Source organism: Somniosus microcephalus, chromosome 9, assembly GCF_052327205.1.
Source record: "Somniosus microcephalus isolate GS21.2 chromosome 9, FLI_Smic_1.0, whole genome shotgun sequence".
NCBI lineage: Eukaryota > Metazoa > Chordata > Chondrichthyes > Squaliformes > Somniosidae > Somniosus > Somniosus microcephalus.
In genome coordinates, this window is record NC_140995.1 from 241,189,654 (window position 1) to 241,209,386 (window position 19,733).

Below are 19,733 nucleotides of genomic sequence, written 5' to 3' on the forward strand. Positions count from 1 at the left end.
ACGGCTAAAGGGATCAAGGGATATGGAGAGAAGGCAGGGACAGGGTACTGAATTTGGATGATCAGCCATGATCTCATTGAATGGCGGAGCAGGCTCGAGGGGCCGAATGGCCTACTCCTGCTCCTATCTTCTATGTTTCAATATTGAAACATATAAGATTCTAAAGGGCTTGACAGGGTAAATGCAGAGAGGATGTTTCCCCTCATGGGGGAATCTAGAACTAGGGGGCACAATTTCAGAATAAGGGGGCACCCTTTTAAATCGGAAATGAGGAGGAATCCTTCTCTCAGAGGGTCGTGAATCTTTGAATTCTATTCCCCAGAGAGCTGTGGAGGCGGAGTCATTGAATAGATTTAAGGTGGAGATAGACAGATTTTTGAATGGTAAGGAAGTCAAGGTTTATGGGGAGCGGGCAGGGAAGTAGAGTTGAGGCCAAGATCAGGTCAGCCACGATCTTATCAAATGGCGGAGCAGGTTCGAGGGGCCAAATGACCTACTCCTGCTTCTATGGCTTATGATCACGATGCTGTTCGTGGAGAACCAGATCCAGAGGCTGAAGGAATCTCGGGGAAAACTGGGTAAGTCAGGACATTGTTAGCGGGATAAAACCCCATTCTGCACCCAGACCTTTGTAGTAATATAGACTGGAACTTGGTCATTTACTTTTATATGTATCTATTATTATACATTAAACACTCATTATCAATAAAGCAACTGTACTTAACAAATCTTGTCCTAGTTTGTAAAATTTTTATTTTGATGTTCTTAGTAAAGCAGAGCTGGCAAGGGCTAGGCCTGTGCTGGATGGTTAGTCATTGCACAAAAGCCCAAAATTTGGAAAAGTGTTTCTATGTCTTTGGAGTCAGTGTATGCATGTGCCATTTGAGTTGGAATAACACTGGTGAAGACAGGGCTTGTTACAATGACTGTGTAGCTGAATTGTATTATACTATCTGCATTCATGATTCAGTTGATGTATATTTGGATTGTTTTATTCCAGGAGTGAATTTACAAATGCAGGAAAGATGCAATGACTAGAATATATTGTAATTTAGATAGATGGCGGGGGGGGGGCTGTGATTACTAATCCATTTGAAAAGGGGTCCTTCAACCAAAGAAGTTTGAGGACCACTGCCCTAGCCAGAGACCTTACACAAGTGTTTCGTTACCAACGTGTAGAGAAGACCAATTCATAGAGGTTCCACTTCAGAGTGCAGTTGTGCAATACCAGCTGCAAACCAGCTAGACATTCGACAGAAACCCTTCACAATGAATCATTGAAGTTTACAGCACAGGAGGCGGCCATTTGGCCCATCAGGTATGTGCTGGTTCTTTACAAGAGCACTCTAAACCCAACCCACTGCCCTGCTCCCTTCCCACAACCATGCATCTTCCTCTGCTTCAAAATATTTATCCACTTGTCCTTTACAAGTGCTTGTGGCAAAACATTTCATATTCTAGCAACCGTCTATCCAATCAATCACTTATTTAAAAAACGCTTAGCTTTGTTAAACACGACTTGCCTTCATCAAATCTGAGCTGCCTATTCTGGATAAACCCACATATTTCTAAATAGTCACTAATTTTATCTTAAATTATTTTGAATTCAGAGTTTGTCCACACTGATGTTAAACTAATTGATCAATAGTTAGCTACTTTATCCTTCCCTCCCTTCTGCAATACAGGTATTATTCTGGCTAGCCTCCAGTCCGGATACAGTTTATGTATTTAAGGAAGACTGGAAAATTGTGGTCAGATCCTTTCTCCTATGACTTAAATAACCTTGGGGTGCCTGTTGCCAGGGCCCAGTAACATATCTGCTTTAGAGTTTGCTAATTTTTTCAGAATCCATTCCTTTACTACAGTTCTCTTTCAATTGTTTCACATCCTCCTCAAACACACACAGTCTCAATTCCACCATCATTTGTAAAAACTGACAGAATACAGGTTGAGCATCCCAAATCCGGAGTTCCGGGATCTGGGGCCATTGGCGGCAGGGGTCCGGAATCCATAAAAAGGTTCCGGAATCCGGACACCCTGAGGGAAGCTTACCAAAAACCGGAAATAGAGCAACCTGGGCCCAGGCATTTCCGGACTCGGCGCGTGTTTCTGATGTTTGAAGTCCCAAAATATGCTCGGGCGTTTCCAGACTTCGGACATCAGAAACACGTTCCGAAGTCCGGAAAAACCCCAAAAACCGGCTCGGCCTCGGTCTCAGTCTCGAGGTTGTCGGATTCAGGACGCTCAACCTGTATCTACTGAAGCTTTCTACCATGCCTTCATTACTCACAACAAGATTTTTGCACTTGAGCTTTGAGCAGTCCCACCCTCTCTAACTGGTCTTGCACTTATTTAAAAAAAAGTTACTATGCTCGTATGTACTATCTCTTTTTATATTATCTACAAGCCTTTCCTGATATTTCCACCTCCCCACGACACTCTATAATAATAATTCTCTTTAGAAATGTCAAGTATACTTTTATCATGTGCCTCCTTTTAAGTTTTAGTTATAAGCTCCCTAATTATGTGTGGAACTCTGCACCCCTTTTCATCAGGGGAATGTATCTATTTTGCACTGTGTCTCATATCTGAAGATTCCCTTCTGTTACAACATCCTGTTTGTCAACCTTCCCGTCCAGTTAACTTGAGCCAGATTCCTTCTTATCTCACTCAACAGGCCCGAGGGACTGAATGGCCTACTCCTGTTCTCGTTTTCGACTCTGCCTTTTTCCAGTCCAATGCCCTTATCTTTGAATCTTTATTGTCCTTTTTAACTCTATAACCCAAGTAGGTTTGGTTGCTATTTCACAATTGTTCTCCTACTCTCCAAGTTATTTGCCTAACTTTATTTGCCAGAACACAATCAAGCAATGCTTCTTTTCCTATAGAAATGGAAACATTCTGATAAGAACATAATAGGAGCAGGAGTAGACCATTTGGCCCTTCAAGCCTGCTCCGCCATTCAATAAGTTCATGGCTGATCTTCTATCTCATCTCCACTTTCTTGAACTATCCCCATATCCCTTGATTCACTTAATATTCAAGAATCTATCGATCTCTGTCTATACTCAACGACTGAGGCTCCACAGCCCGCTGGGGTAGAGAATTCCAAAGATTCACCACCCTCTGAGTGAAGAAATTTCCCTTCATCTCAGTCCTAAATAGACGACCCCTTATTCTGAGACTGTGACCCCTGGTTCTAGACTCCCCAGCCATGGAAAACATAAGACATAGGAGGAGTAGCTCATTTGGCCCCTTGAGCCTGCTCTGCCATTCAATAAGATCATGGCTGATCTGATCTTGGCCTCAACTCCACTTCCCTGCCCCGCTCCCCATAACCCTCGACTCCCTTACCTTTCAAAAATCTGTCTCTCTCCACCTTAAATATATTCAATGACCCATCCTCCCTGCATCTACCCTGTCAAGCCCTGTAAGAATTTTGTATGTTTCAATAAGATCACCTCTCATTTTTCTAATATAGAAGACAGAACATAGACCGAGTCTACTCAATCTCTCCTCATAGGAGAACTCCCCCCATCCCAGGAATCAGTCTGGTGAACCTTCGTTGCACTCCCACTATGGCAAGTACATCCTTACGTAAGGAGACCAAAACTGTACACAATACTCCAGGTGCGGTCTCACCAGGGCCCGTCTTTACTCTTAGACTCAAATCCTCTTGGCCATACCATTTGCTTTCCTAATTGCTTGCTGCACCTGCATGTTTGCTTTCAGTGACTGGTGTACAAGGACACCCAGGTCCCTTTGTACATCAACATTTCCCAATGTATCACCATTTAAATAATAAACTGCCTTTCAGTTTTTTTTAACCGAAGTGGATGACTTCACATTTATCCACGTTATACTGAATCTGGCATGTATTTGCCCACTCACTCAACTTGTCTAAATCGCCTTGAAGCCTCAGCCATAGAGGGAGTGCAGCAAAGGCTCACCAAACTGATTCCTGGGATGGCAGGACTGTCGTAGGAGAAGAGATTGGGTCGACCAGGCCTGTATTCACTAGAGTTTAGAAGAATGAGAGGGGATCTCATTGAAACGGACAAAATTCTGACAGGGCTAGACAGGACTGGATGCAGGGAGGATGTTTCCCCTGGCTAGGGGCTCTAGAACAAGGGGTCACAGTCTCAGGATACGGGGTAGGGCATTTATGACTAAGATGTGGAGAAATTTCTTCACTCAGAGGGTGGTGAACCTGTGGAATTCTCTACCACAGAAGGCTGTAGAGGCGAAGTCACTAAATATATTTGAGGAGATAGATAGATTCCTAGACACAAAAGGCATCAAGGGGTATGGGGAGAGAGCGGGAATATGGTCTTGAGAGGATCAGCCACGATCATATTGAATGGCGGAGCAGGCTCGAAGGGCCGAATGGCCAACTCCTGCTCCTATTTTTCTGTTTCTATGAATGTTTAGTGTAATCACATACAAACTAACCATAGAATCATACAATAGTACTGCACAGAAGGAAGCCATTCGGCCCATCGAGTTTGCATCAGCTCTTTTGAAGAGCAATACAGTTTGTACTACTTCCACACTCTTTCCCCATATCCCTGCAATTTTTTCTCCTTTAAGTATTTATCCAATTCCCTTTCGAAAGCTACTATTGAATCCACCACCTTATCGGGAAGTGCATTCCAAATCCTAACTACTCCTTGTGTAAAGAGTTTTCCTCACGTCGCCTCTGGTTCTTTTGCCAATCACCTTCAATCTGGGCCCTCGGGTACAAGATTACCATGGATTAGTTGAGTTTTTGAATACCTGCTTTAATATCTTATAATCATCAGTAGGAACAAAGGAACAGGAGTAGGCCATTTAGTCCCTTGAGCCTGTTCCGCCATTGAAAAAGATCATGGCTGGTCTTCGGTCTAACTCCATATACCCGCCTTTGGCCCATATCCCTTAATACCTTTAGTTAACAGAAAGCTTTCAATCTCTGATTTAAAATTAACAATTCATCTAGCATCAATTGCCGTTTGCGGAAGAGAGTTCCAAATTTCTACCATCTGTGTAGAAGTATTTACGAATTTCACTCCTGAACAGTCTGTCTCTAATTTTTAAACTATGCCCCCCAGTCCTCGACGCCCCAACCAGCGGAAATAGTTTCTCTCTTCTCTACCGTAGCTGTTTTTCCCCTTAATAGTTTGAAAACTTCGATCAGATCACCCCTTAACCTTCTAAATTCTCGGCAATGCAACCCTAATTTGTGTAATCTCTCCTCGTAATTTAACCCTTGGAGTCCAGGTATCATTCTGGTAAACCCACACTGCACTCCCTCCAAGGCAAATATATTCTTCCTAAAGTGTGGTGCCCAAAACTGCTCTCGGTACTCCAGGTGTGGTCTAACCAGGATTTTGTACAGCTGCAGAATAACTTCGACCCCCTTGTATTCTAGTCCTGTAGATAAAAAAGCCAGCATTCCATTAACCTTTCTGATTATTTTCTGTACCTGTTCATGACATTTTAATGATCTGTGGACCTGAACCCCCAAGTCTCTTTGGACATCCACTGTTTTTAGCCTTTCACCATTTAGAAAGTACCCGGTTCTATCCTTTTTAGGTCCAAAGTGGATGACCTCGCATTTGCCTACATTTAACCCTCATCCATGCCTTTGTTACCTCTAGACTTGACTATTCCAACACACTCCTGGCTGGCCTTCCACATTCCACCCTACACAAACTTGAGGTCATCCAAAACTCGGCTGCCCGTGTCCTAACTCGCACCAACTCCCGTTCACCCATCTCCCCTGTGCTCGCTGACCTACACTGGCTCCCGGTTAAGCAGCGCCTCGATTTCAAAATTCTCATCCTTGTTTTCAAATCCCTCCATGGCCTCGCCCCTTCCTATCTTTGTAATCTCCTTCAGCCCCACAACACCCCCAAGGTGCGAATAGTTGAGGTCCCAACAAAGATCCCTGTGGGACACCACAAGTCACATCCTGCCAATTTGAGTACCTACCCATGATCCCTCCTGCCGCTCAGCCAATTTCCTAACCAGGTCAATAACTTGCCCTCAGTTCTGTGGGCTTCTACCTTAGTTAAGTCTCTTATGTGGGACTTTATCAAATGCCTTCTGGAAGTCCATATAAATAACGTCCATAGACATTCCCCTGTCCACTACTTTAGTCACCTCTTCAAAAAATTCAATCAAGTTTGTCAAGCACCTTTCACAAATCCATGCTGGCTCTCTCTGATCAACTGAAAATTTGAGGGTGTTCAGTCACCCTCTCCTGAATTATAGACTCCAGCAATCTCCCAACAGATGAACTCTGGAAGATAATAGTTAGAGCACCTGTAATGTGCTCACCTACTCCTTAAAACCCTGGGATGGAAACCTTCTGGTCCTGGGGATTTGTCACTCTTTAGTGCCATTAGTTTCTTCGTTACTGTTACTTTACTTACGTTAATTCTGTGTGTGCTTTTTCCAGTTCTGATGAAGGGTCCCAGACCTGAAACGTTAACTCTGTTGCTCTCGCCACGGATGCCGCCTGGCCTGCTGAGTATTTCCAGCATTTTCTGTTGTTATTTCAGATTTCCAGCATCCGCAGTATTTTGTTATTATATTGGTGTTGATTTTGATATCCCGTGCAAGTTTCCTTTCATACTCCCTTTTTGTAGCTCTTACTATCTGTTTGGTGACTTTTGGCTTTCTTTGTATCTTTCCCATTCGCCAGGATCTGTGCTTTTTTTTGCATTTTTGTATGCTTTTTCTTTTAGTTTTATGCTGTCTTTTACCTCTTTAGTCATCCATGGCTGTGGTTTTTTTTAGCAAGTGGAGCTCTTGCTCCTCAGGAGTATAAACTGGTCTGGATCACATTAAATTCTTTTTTGAACATCTCCCACTGATCTGTCGGTTTACCCATTAACAGATTTGCCCAATTTACTGTGGCGAGTCTCTGTCGCATCCCTTTGAAGTCGGCCTTACCTAAATCTAGAATCTTCGTACCCTGTAGCTGTTTCGCACTTCTCCCTTTCAAATGCTACGTTGAACTCGATCATGTTATGATCGCTATTGGATAAATGTTCTCACACTGTTAGGGTGTTAACTAAATATAGCACATTACTCATTACTAAATTTAATATGGCTTTCTCCCGTGTCGCTTCTATAACATATTGTTGTAGAAAACGATCCCAGACACACTTCTGAAAGTCACGATCTTTCTGATAGGTGCTAGTCTGCTTATCCCAATCCATATGCTTCTACCCAGAGTATAAGGAGTAATGGATCTATAATCGTGTGTAAGAATTAAATGTAGAAGTCTGTAATCATCAATTGTATGCAATGATACAGTAACTTGAATTATACATGACATGTAACCCCTTTGCTTATAATTAAAGGTCTGAGTAAGCTGTAACCAGACAGCCTGGGATGAGAAAGAGGATTGCTATAGTCAAATAGTGAAGCTGTGAGTGAAAGTTTGATATTAGCCAACAGTAAGGATGAGATCGAGTGCAGCTAGCCTGGGAAGCAAGGTCAGGTGTAGCTGCCACTGTGTTGGAATGTTTTCATGGCTGCAGTGAATTAAAAACATAGGCCTTTCACATAACCAGCAAAGGCATGTATCTCTACACTGGAGACACATTCCTTTTGTATTGCCATAACTACCCCAGATATGAGTCTTGATACGTAACTGTAATCCCTCATCCCTGGAACCATTGTTGTAAATCATTGGAGTAAACTCACTGTGAGCAGCGGAGGAGGCGCAGACCTAACCGGGGACCGGAGCAGAGGCAGGAGAGAGAGAGCACGGTCGGAGAGGGGCCCAAACTCACTGTGAGAGGAGCGGACCTAACCGGGGACCGGAGCAGAGGCAAGAAAGAGAGAGCACGGTCAGAGAGGGGCCCAAACTCACTGTGAGCAGCGGAGGAGGAGCGGACCTAACCGGGGACCGGAGCAGAGGCAAGAAAGAAAGAGCACGGTCAGAGAGGGGCCCAAACTCACTGTGAGCAGCGGAGGAGGAGCAGACCTAACCGGGGACCGGAGCAGAGGCAGGAAAGAGAGCACGGTCAGAGAGGGGCCCAAACTCACTGTGAGCAGCGGAGGAGGAGCAGACCTAACCGGGGACCGGAGCAGAGGCAGGAAAGAGAGCACGGTCAGAGAGGGGCCCAAACTCACTGTGAGCAGCGGAGGAGGAGCGGACCTAACCGGGGACCGGAGCAGAGGCAGGAAAGAGAGCACGGTCAGAGAGGGGCCCAAACTCACTGTGAGCAGCGGAGGAGGAGCAGACCTAACCGGAGAGAGAAAAAAATCAAAGAGCGACGTCACAGGACAGCAGGTAGGTGACTGGTTGGTGAGTTTTAGAGTGTTTTTTTGTCTCTAAGCTAGGCACTAAACCAAGAGCTGGGGAACAATAACTAATACTTTATTAAATTAATAACTTAACTAGATAAACTAATTAATTAATACAACTCTAAATAATCACTTGATTAAAAACTTTAATTTAAATAAGCATATAAATAAAGAATTCTAGAGATGGCAGGGCAGGCTATGTATCGGGACTGCAGTATGTGGGAGTTTGTGGACAGCGAGACTGTCCCGGATTCCCACATCTGCAGAAAATGTCTCTGCCTTCAGTCATTCTGGCTCAGTCATTGGGCTGGAGTGCAAGTTAGAGACACTCGGAAACATAAGGGAGGGGGATAAATTTCTGGACAGTTTTATCCAGAATAGTCACACCCCAGAGGAAAGCACAGGTTCAGGAAAGGAAGTGTGTGACTGCTCAGGAGATGGGTAGCGGGGACTTAGGAGAGGTTGAGAAGGAAGTCCCGCAAACACTGGTCCTGTCCAACAGGTACGATGTACTTGCTACCTGTCAGGACAAGGAGAAAGACTGCGGGGAGGACAGCCACAATGCAGACCAAGGCACCATGGCTCAGAAGGCTGTCCAAGGAGGGGGGGGGAAGAGCAGAACAGAAATGTTCTGACAAAGGGTCATCAACCTGAAACATTAACTCTGTTTCCCTCTCCACAGATGCTGCCTGACCTGCTGAGTATTTCCAGCATTTTCTGTTTTTATTTCAGATTTCCAGCATCCGCAGTATTTTGCTTTTGTAGAAATGTGGTAGAGATTGGAGGTTGTATAATTAGGGGAATAGATAGTGTCCTCTGCAGCCAAGAATGAGTATCCCGAAGGGCATGTTGCCTATCCGGTGCCAGGGTAAGGGATATCTTGAGGCAGCTGGAGAGGAATTTGGAAAGGGAGGGGGTAAATCCAGTTGTTGTGGTCCATGTCGGAACAGGGAGGAGAGCCTGCTGAAGGAGTATCAGGAGTTAGGGACTAAATTAAAAAGCAGGATCTTGAGGGTAATAATCTCTGGAATATTGCCCAAGCCACATGCAAATTGGCATAGCAGTCAGATCAGGAGAATTAACATGTGGCTGAAGGGCTGGTGTGGTAAAGAGGGGTTCCTTTTCATGGGACACTGGCACCAGTTCTGGGACAGGAAGGAGCTGTACTGATGGGACAGGCTCCACCTGAAACGGGATGGGACCAGTGTCCTAGCGGAAAGGGTAAATAGGGAGGTGGCAAAGGCTTTAAACTAGTAAGATGGGGGGAGGGAGCTACAAGAAATGAAACCAGCCTAAATATAAAAGCAGGAAAGGAGAGCATAGGAAAGAGTAAACTAAGGGAGGACATTGATGGCCAGGGAATAAATAGAGTTATAGAACAGGAGTGTGAAAAGATGGTTAAAAATAAAGTGAAAGGAACTGCTATTAAAAATGAGTTAAACTGTCTGTACAGCAATGCACACAGTGTCTGTAATAAAACAGGGGAGCTGGAGGCAATCATGCATTGCGAGGAACCAGACATAGTAGGGATTACTGAGACATGGCTACAGAAAAATCAGGACTGGGAATTAAATATTGCAGGGTATAACATATTTAGAAAAGATAGTGGGGGAAAATGGGAGGTGGAGTAGCTGTACTGATTAGGGATAACAATGGCAGTATAAAAAAATGACGCAGCTATCAGCAAGACAGAAATAGAATCCATGTGGATAGAGATATAAAAGATAATAAAGGATCAATCACACTAATAGGCGTAGTCTACAGACCACCTAATAGTGGAAGGGAGGTGGAAGAAGAAGTATGCAGACAAATTAGGGAAATGAGTAAAAAACATAGAATAATTATCAGGGGGGATTTCAACTACCCCAATATTAATTGGCCAGAAGAGGTAGGTAAAGGGGATAAGGGAATGGAGTTCCTACAATGCCCAACAAGGGAGGATTCGTTATTGACTCTAGTAACGGGGAATGAAACAGAGCAGGTAAGTAAAAGTAGGGGAACATCTAGGCAATAGTGACGATAATATAATATGCTTTAAAATAATAATTGAGAAGGACATAAGTATGCCAAAGACCAGGCTGATAGATTGGAGAAAAGCTGATTTTATGGGGTTGAGAAAAGAACTTAGAAAAATAAAATGGACAACAATATTGGCAAACAATGATGTAGAACAGCAATGGAAAACATTTAAAATGGTGTTCAAGAGTCCTGAAAAAATATATTCCGCTAAAAAACAAGAACAAGCTAAACACCGAGACACCATGGATGAATAAAGCCATAAGGGAAAAACTATGGGTAAGGAAAGAGGCATACATTAAGTCCATGGACAGCAGGGGAGAGCATGAGATTAGGAGAGAAGTAAAAAAAAAAAATTAGGAAGGCAAAGAGGAACTATGAAACTAAATTAACATTAAAAACAGTAAAATATTTTACAGGCACATCAATAAAAAAAGGAAGGTGGGAATGGGAACCACTAAGGGATGGACAGGATAACACCACAGGCAGTGATAGAGAGATGGCAGAAATATTAAATAACTACTTTGCTTCAGTATTTACCAGGGAAATAGAACAGGTGGACATGACATTGGATCATCAGATTATTTTAAATGCAGTTATTTCATTACTAAAGAGATATCAAATAAACTAAACACAAAGGGGAAAAAAACCATCCACATGTTTTAAAAGAATCTAGGGAAGAGATAGCAGAGGCATTACTACGCATATTTAATAATTTATTAGAAAAAGGTGTAGTGCCAGAGGACTGGCGGATAGCTAACAAAAAACCTGTATTTAAGAAGGGAGATAGAACATATCCAGGGAACTATAGACCAGTCCGCTTAACATCAGTGGTCGGAAAAATAATGGAATCCCTACTAAACAAGAAAACAGATGAACAACTAGAAGCCAAAAATATAAAAGAATCAGCATAGATTGCAAAAGGGAATGTCTTGCTTGACCAACCTCATTGAATTTTTTGAAGAGGTATAAGAGAACAGAATGGTAATGCAGTAGATGTCATTCCTTCGATAAGGTACAACATAATAGACTAACGAATAAGGTCAGAGAATGTGGAGTCGGGGGACAAGTAGCAGAATGGACAGCTAGCGGCCTTCAAGACAGAAAGCAGAGAGTGGGAGTAAAGGGTAGCTGTTCACAGTGGCAGGAGGTGGGTAGTGGTGTTCCACAAGGATCAGTGCTGGGACCACTGCTGTTCACAATTTAGACTTTGGAATCAAAAACACAATTTCTAAATTTGCGGATGGCACCAAATTGGTTGGGGGTGGGGGGAGGGGAAGATAGTTAATACTGAGGAGGACTGCAACAAATTACAGGAAGATATTAATAAACTTGCAGAATGGGCATATAATTGGCAAATTAAATTCAACAGATAAATGTGTGGTATTACATTTTGGTAGGAAGAATAGGGAGGTCATTTATTACTTGGAGGGTGCGAGTCTGGGTGGGGTAGAGGAGCAAAGGGACCCGAGTACAAATATACAAATCAGTGACACAGGTTAGCAAGGCCATAAAAATAGCAAACCAAGCACTAGGGTTTATTTCTAGAGGGATAGAATTGAATAGTAGGGAAGTTATGCTAAACCTGTATCGAACCTTGGTTAGACTACACTTGGAGTGCTGTGTACAGTTCTGGTCACCATATTATAAAAAGGGTGCAGAGAAGATTTACAAGGATGATACCAGAAATGCGAGGGTATGCATATCAGGAAAGGGTGAACAGGCTGGGTCTCTTTTCGTTTGAAAAAAGGCTGAGGGGTGACCTAACAGGTCTTTAAAATTATGAAAGGTTTTGATAGTGGATACAGAGAGAATGTTTCCACTTGGGGGGGGAGAGCATAACTAGAGGTCATCAATATAAGATAGTCACCAAGAAATCCAATAGGGAATTCAGAAGAAACTTCTTTACCCAGAGAGTGGTGAGAATGTGGAACTCGCTACCACAGGGAGTAGTTGAGGCAACTAGTATAGATGCATTTAAGGGGAGGCTAGATAACCATATGAGGGCGAAGGGAATAGAGGGTTATGCTGAGAGAGTTAGATGAGGAAAGACGGGAGGGAGGTTCGAGTGGAGCATAAACTGCGGCATGGACTGGTTGGGCCAAATGGCCTGTTTCTATGTTGTATATCCGATATAATCCGAAGTAAATCTCTTCCGTACCCTCTCCAAAGTCTTCATGTCCTTCCTAAAGTGTGGTCCCCAGAATTAGACACAATACTACAGCTGAGGCCGAACTAGTGTTTTATATAGGTTTAGCATAACTTTCTGCCTCTGTGTATAAAGCCCAGGATCCCATAAGCTTTATTAACTGCTTTGTTTACCTGACCTGCCACCTTCAAAGACTGGTGCACAAGCACCCCCGGGTCGCTCTGTTCTTGCACCCCCTTTAAAATTGTACCATTTAGTGTGTACGGTTTTTCCTCATTCTTCCTACCAAAATGTTATCACCTCATACTTCTCTGCGTAGAATTTCATCTGCCATGTGTCCACCCATTCCACCAGCCTGTCTGTCTCTTGAAGTCTATTACTATCTTCGTCACTACACTTCCAAGTTTTGTGCCATCTGCAAATTTCAAAATTATGCCCTGTACCCCCAAGTCCAAGTCATTAATGTATATCAAAAACAGCAGTGGTCCTAGTACTGAACTTTGGGGAGCGCCACTGCACACCTTCCTCCAGTTCAAAAAACAGCCAGTCACCACAACTCTGTTTTCTATCCATTAGCCAATTTTGTACCTATGCTGCTACTGCCCCCTTTATTCCATGGGTTTCAATTTTGCTAACAAGCATAGTATGTGGTACTTTATCAAATGCCTTTTGAAAGTCCATATACACAACATCAACTGCACTGCTCTCATCCACCCTCTGTTACCTCATCAAAAGACTCAATCAAGTTAGTCGAGCACAATTTGCCTTTAACAAATCCGTGCTGGCTCGCCTTTATTAGTCCATGCCTGCCCAAGTGGCTGCTAATTTTCTCCTGGATCATTGTTTCTAAAAGCTTCTCCACCACTGATGGGCCTGTAATTGCCAGGTTTATCCCTGTCCCCTTTTTTGAATAAGGGTGTAAACATTTGTAATCCTCCAGTCCTTTGGCACCACCCCTGTATCTAAGGAGGATTGGAAGATTGTGGCCAGTACCTGTGCAATTTCTACCCTTACTTCCCTCAGCAACCTAGGATGCAGCCATCCAGACTGGGTGACTTATCCACTTTAATTACTGCCAGCCTGTCTAGTACCTCCTCTTTACCTATTTTTATCTCATCCAGTATCCCAGCAACTCCTAGTTTACCATAGCTTTGACAAAGTCCTCTTCCTTGGTAAACACTGATGCAAAGTACAGGAAACTTTGTTATATCCAGCACCGACGGGACCGAGCTGTTGCCGATCTATCAAAACTGCCGGACATACAAAGTTAATGTTGAAGCATACGGAGGTTTTCATCTCCGTATCGGACAACAAACACTGTTGCTTCGCAACAGCTTGTAAACAGTCGGCCCGTACCTTGGAAGCGTCTCTGTAGCTTAGCAACAGCTTCAGAGAGACTTTCCAGAACCCGACCGTTGAAAACAAAGCCACGAAAAGAAAAAAAACCTAACAAAACGGCTCCTGATTTCTGCCGGTAGATCAAGGTTTCCGGACATACAACCTCCGGATAAACCAAAGTTTCCTGTAGTAAGTTGGTGGTTAAGACAGTCCCTGGCCATGATCAGTGGTCTCCACACACATGTAGTTATAACAACAGGAGTAAGCCATACAACCCTTCAAGCCTGTTCCGCCATTCACTTAGATCAGGGTTGATCTGTACCTCAACTTAATTTACCCATCTTTATTCCATATCACTCAACACCCTTATCTAACAAAAATCAAGCGATCGGAGTCTTGAAAATTTCAACTGACCCAGCATCCACAGCCTTTTGGGGGAAGAGAGTTACAGATTTCTACTACCCTTCATGTGAAGAAGTGCTTCCTGGTGTCACTCCTGAAAAGGCCTAGCTCTAATTTTAAAGTTCTGCCCCCTTGTTCTGGATCCCCCCCACCAGAGGAAACTGTTTCTGTCTGCCCGATCAATTCCTTTTATCATTTTTAACACCTTGATTAGATCATCCCTCAATCTTCTAAACTCAAGGGAATATGAGCCAAGTTTATGAAATCTGTCCTCATAATTTAATCCTTTCAGCCCCTGCATCATTCTAGTGAATCTGCACTGCACCCACTCCAAGGCCAATATATCCTTCCTGATGTGGGGTGCCTAGAACTGAATGTAGTACTCCATCCAGATGGTGTCTGACCAAACATCACTTCCTTCCCATTGTATTCCAAACCCCCGTTATTGATTCCAGTTTTGACTGGTTGTTGTGTGGGGGGGGGGGGCGGGGTATGAAATTAAAGAGGGGAAGGTTCTACCTGTAGCTCAGCCTCAAATGCAGTTATTGTGTCACAGCAATCTACATTTACAATGTTATTAAATCTGAAAATATCTAAATGCATTACCATATAAAAACATCTTAAAAAACCTAAAATATGTGAAATGAGTAAAGGAAGAGTCATGTGTTTTAGAAAAAGAACTAAGTTGTAAACCAGTTAAAAATAGAATACAGATCAAACCTGCATTGAATTCGAGGGCTCCAATCCTGGTTCAGTGCGTTTCTTCAGGATAGATTTCTTTGGCATTTGTGGGGCCTCATCTGGTCTATGCAAAACATAGCCACTATTGGGAGACTGCTGAATGCCTAATATACTCTTATCAAAATGCTCAGATAAGCCATAAGTGGGGTTTGCAAGTTCCCGCTGTGGGGGAGGTAGCATTTCAGCTATGATCCTCTCTTCTTGCTCTTTCCTCCTGCGGGCAATTTCCAATTCACGAAATTCATCATTTTTACTTTTGCTGTACTCCTGAGCATGACTGTTGCTTGGATTCCGAGTTGGAGTCAAACTCTGTCGCCGGTCAGGACTTCTGGCTCTGCAACTGCGGTGCCTTTCTGGACTGCGGCTACGGCGCTCTTTGCTGTGACGATCTCTGCTGCGGCTACGGTGCTCGAGCCGTGAACGTTTAGGATCCCTTCCTCGATCGTCAGACCTCAAGTGGGGGTAAGAAATCTTCTTCAACTTGTCCTCATCATGCTCACTTGATCTTCGCCCTTCTCTGTGAGACGAGCATTGCGATCCATAGTCTGGTCTGCGTTTGAATGAGTCACCAGCGGGTACTATGCCTAGATACCCTTGAGATTTGTCATCACGAAGGGGATATTTTCCCCGCACACGAGTGGATTGTTGCAAAGGACTTCTGTAAATGAGACGATCAGCCATTTCATCCCTGTTGGTCACAAAGAGCAAGTCAGAGAAGACTTTAAAGACAAAAACACACCCACCGAGCCGTACTGATGCTTCCTGCTTCCGCTCAGTGTTTCAGACAACACTGTGGGCAGGCCAAGCCTCTTTCACTAAACCACAGAAACCACACAGTGCAGATAGAGGCCATTTCGGCCCATCAAGCCTGCACCGACACATATCCCACCCGATCCCCGTAACCCCTACACCAACACATATCCCACCCTATCCCCGTAACCCCACGTATTTAATCCCCCTAACACTAAGGGTCAATTTATCATAGCCAATCAACCTAACCCGCACATCTTTGGACTGTGGGAGGAAACCGGAGCACCCGGAGGAAACCCACGCAAACATGGGGAGAATGTGCAAACTCCACACAGTCACCCGAGGCCGGATTCGAACCCGGGTCCCTGGCGCTGTGAGGCAACAGTGCTAACCACTATGCCACCGTGCACCCACTACCTACTGCCAGAAGTAGTCTGTGGTTACTTAACAGGAGCCATATTTCCAGAGCAAGGGTTTCAAGTTACATAAAAAGTGTCAGCTTGGCTCAGTATTAGCACTGTCACCTCAATCAGAAGGGGTTCAATGCAGGAATTGAGCACATCACCTAGGCTAACACTTCAGAGCAGTACTGAGAGGTGCAGCACTGACAGAGGTGCTATCTTTTGGATGAGACATTAAACCAAGGCCCTGCCAGCCTGTTCAGATCCCAAGGCAATATTTTTGAAGAGGAGAAAGTTCTACCAATGTCTTGGCTAACATTCATCCCTGAATGAACACAGTTTAGCATTGTACAGCACAGAGGAAGGCCATTCAGCCCATCGTGCCAGTGCCAGCTCTTCAAAAGAGCTATCCAATTAGTCCCAGTTCCCTGCTCTTTCCCCATAGTCTTGCAAATTTTTCCTTTTCAAGTATATATCCAATTCCCTTTTGAAAGTTACTACTGAATATGCTTCCACCACTCTTTCAGGCAGCACATTCCAGATAACTTGCTGGGTACAAAAATAAATTCTCATCTTCCCCCTGGTTCTTTTGCCAATTATCTTAAATCTGCGTCCTCTGGTTACCGACCCACCTGCCAGTGGAGTTACTGCTTATTTATACTCTGCCAAAACCCCTCAATTTTGAACACCTCTATTAAAACTCTCCTTAACCTCATCTGCCCGGAGAACAACCCCAGCTTCTCCAGTCTCTTCACATAACTGAAGTCCCTCATCCCTAGTACCATTCTAGTTAACCTCCTCTACACCCTCTTCAAGGACTGGACATCCTTCCGAATGTGTGCTGCCCAGAATTGGACAATACTCCAGCTAAGGACTCAGTGATTTATAAAAGTTTAGTCAACTTCCTTGTTTTTGTACTCTATACCTCTATATATAAAGTGAAGGAACCCATATGCTTTAGCAGCCTCATCAATTGTCCTGCCACCTTCAAAGATTTGTGAACCCTGAGGTCTCTGTTCTTGCACCCACTTTAAAGTTGTACCATTTCGTTTATATTGGCTCCCATTCTTCCTTCCAAAATGTATCACTTCGCACTTCTAGTCATTAATTTCATCTACCATGTGTCTGCCCATTTCACCAATCTGTCGATGTCCTCCTGAAGTTTGGTACTATCCTTCTCACCATTTACTACATTTCTAAGTTGTGTGTCATCTGCCAATTTTGAAATGATGGGCTTTGAGTTCTTCAATGAAATAATGGAGATGATTCAATCAAGTTTGTCAGACTTGACTTTAACAAATTCACATTGGTGGTCATTAATTAACCCATGTTTTTCCAAGTGAAAATTAATTTTGTCCCAGATTATCTGATCATCCATCTCATCACTGAAATACTAATTTGGGGTGCTGCATTTACCTACCAAACAAAAATGACGACTCTCCAAAAGTAATTCACTGCCTGTGAAGCACTTTGGGACGTCCTGAGGTCATGAAAAGTCCTATATAAATGCAAGATTTTTTTTTCTTTCTTCACCTTATTCCATCTCCTGCAACAACAGAAATCATCTTTATATGCTTGCAATTTTGTTGCTTCCTCTGCTGATGACGCTTACAAATTTTTGGTTCACAAGCATTAGAAGAACTCCAGCACTTTGACAGAGCAGCCATTCTTTATTCATTAATGAGCGCTGGCAAACAATTCAACCCTAATCGGTCCTCTGTCCATTCTGCAGCGGTGTGTCTGGTGAGCATTAAAGGTCAGGAAGCTTCACTGATAAGCCAAGGCTAACTAGCGTTTCTATATCTACCTTGGCCGAGATCCTCTAAATTAGCTCAGGGATCAAACCTGGCACTTTACTTATCTGTGTGACAGAGTTCCACACTGGGTAGCCCACAGATGTAATCGAGGAAGCCCTCTAATGGTATATAATTCATCCAATAACTTCGCTGAGAACAGCCCATTCCTAAAATTTAACTGACACTCAAGAGATTTAAACTTGAGACCATTAAGTTTGTAAACCCTGTTGCAACCACTCGACTTACCAGATTGCCTCACATTCACTTTTAATATTTTTCACCAAATAGCACAATTTACTGATAATACAAGAATCATCATCTAACAATGAATGTATTATTTTTTATCAAGTACCATCTTTTTGTTTTCACATGATCTAAATCGATAGTTCAGAAGAAAGCATCGCAGTAAATGACACACCACCTACAAACCACACGGATGATGAAATGCTGCCTACAGCCAGTGGGGTTTTCAATGTTCAGTTTGCATTCCACAGTTTAAACTATTTGGGGTTCTAGTATAGAACACAATCAATTCCAAAACCTCACTGCAGCTGTACAAAAAAAGCTTGCTCTATCCACCATGTCAACAGATGCCCCATGTTCAGAGCAACAAAATATAACCCCATCAAATTTATGGAACCAAAGGCTGAATTTGTTAGTTAAAAAGAATTAAAACTTTGAAGTTGATTCTATATGTTCAAAGTTAAAGTGTTTAAATTAGTGGCACACAGCGGAATCTAGGGAGCACTTCCCTACGAGAGCAGATAGGTAAAGTATCAACTCACTCATACCTAGTCAGGGCCACTTTAACAGCCACTTTACTGTAACACTGGAAATATTATGCCAGATCAGGGATCTGAAAGTTATTACACATTAATTCCCAAGTCAATGGTGCTGCAAAATACAGTACATTAGTGTTACAATTTGTCACTGCCTCCACCAAGTGCACTGAAATCTGATCAGCAACCTCTTTGACTCCTAAACTCTTCCTGCATGGCTCAGAATTCGTTCACCTATCTACTTCTCTGTAAATCTTGGGATGTTTTCTATGTTAAAGAACTGACAATCTATTTCTCTTAATTTGAAACCACTTAATTCAAATGAACTGATAATTCCATTTTTTAAGAACTAAATTGTCACTTTCCGATTATTCATTGTTTATTTTGAATTACTGGATAATTCAGATCTTTTAAACGCAAAAACAACGTTGAATTATCAGGACTAGATTGTATATAAGCTGTTGTGTGGATGTTGAATAGTATAGAATTGAACTCAGCTATGATGCCACCAACGCTCACTCTCCAGGCTCACACATGAACTGTCACTTGGATGAAGAAGTAGAGGGCTTGTGATGTGTACCCCATGAGTTGTCAGTGCCTGTAGGAGAGGGGGAAAAACACGTATGGAATTTGAGCACCGTTTGCAGATAGGGGAGGCATCACTGCAGGGTCCACTTAATGACTTCTCAGCATGTGAGTGACACTTGTGTCACATGTCCAATAATCATCTTGGTGGCAGACTACATGGTGCAGAGCAACCACAGAAGGGGGAAATAATACTTTCTTAAAAAAGTGTTTTCTTGATGCAGTTTCATCAAATTCAAGATTTTATTCCTTTTTCTGAAATGTTCTTTCCAAATTTCTCCCCTCCTGAAGCTGATGTATGGTGAAACAGTTCCATTGATACCAGAAGCCCTCTCGCATCTTATCCAAGTGGCCATACTTTACACACAAGCCTAGGTAGTGTCTGCAGTCTTTTCAGTGGTGTATAACTCAACAGCCAAGCCTAATCCTGTCCAAATCTGATGCCCCCATGCACACTTTCCAGCAAAGGTCA

At 43.2% G+C, this 19,733-nt stretch overlaps 1 protein-coding gene across 7 annotated transcripts in view; it reads right to left on the minus strand.

The window, feature by feature from the left end:
* znf318 (zinc finger protein 318) overlaps positions 1 to 19,733 on the minus strand; it is an 87,700-nt gene that overhangs the window by 63,587 nt on the left and 4,380 nt on the right. For 4 of the 7 annotated variants that reach the window (XM_085998068.1, XM_085998062.1, XM_085998069.1 and 1 more), the window contains exons 2-3: positions 17,522 to 17,647; positions 14,930 to 15,638 (exon numbers count right to left, since the gene is read on the minus strand). In XM_085998068.1, the coding sequence (XP_085854194.1) occupies positions 14,930 to 15,631 (702 nt within the window). In that variant the 5' untranslated portion in view covers positions 15,632 to 15,638; positions 17,522 to 17,647. The remainder of the gene's footprint in view (positions 1 to 14,929; positions 15,639 to 17,521; positions 17,648 to 19,733) is intronic. The other 3 variants (XM_085998063.1, XM_085998066.1, XM_085998067.1) reach the window with 1 other exon arrangement.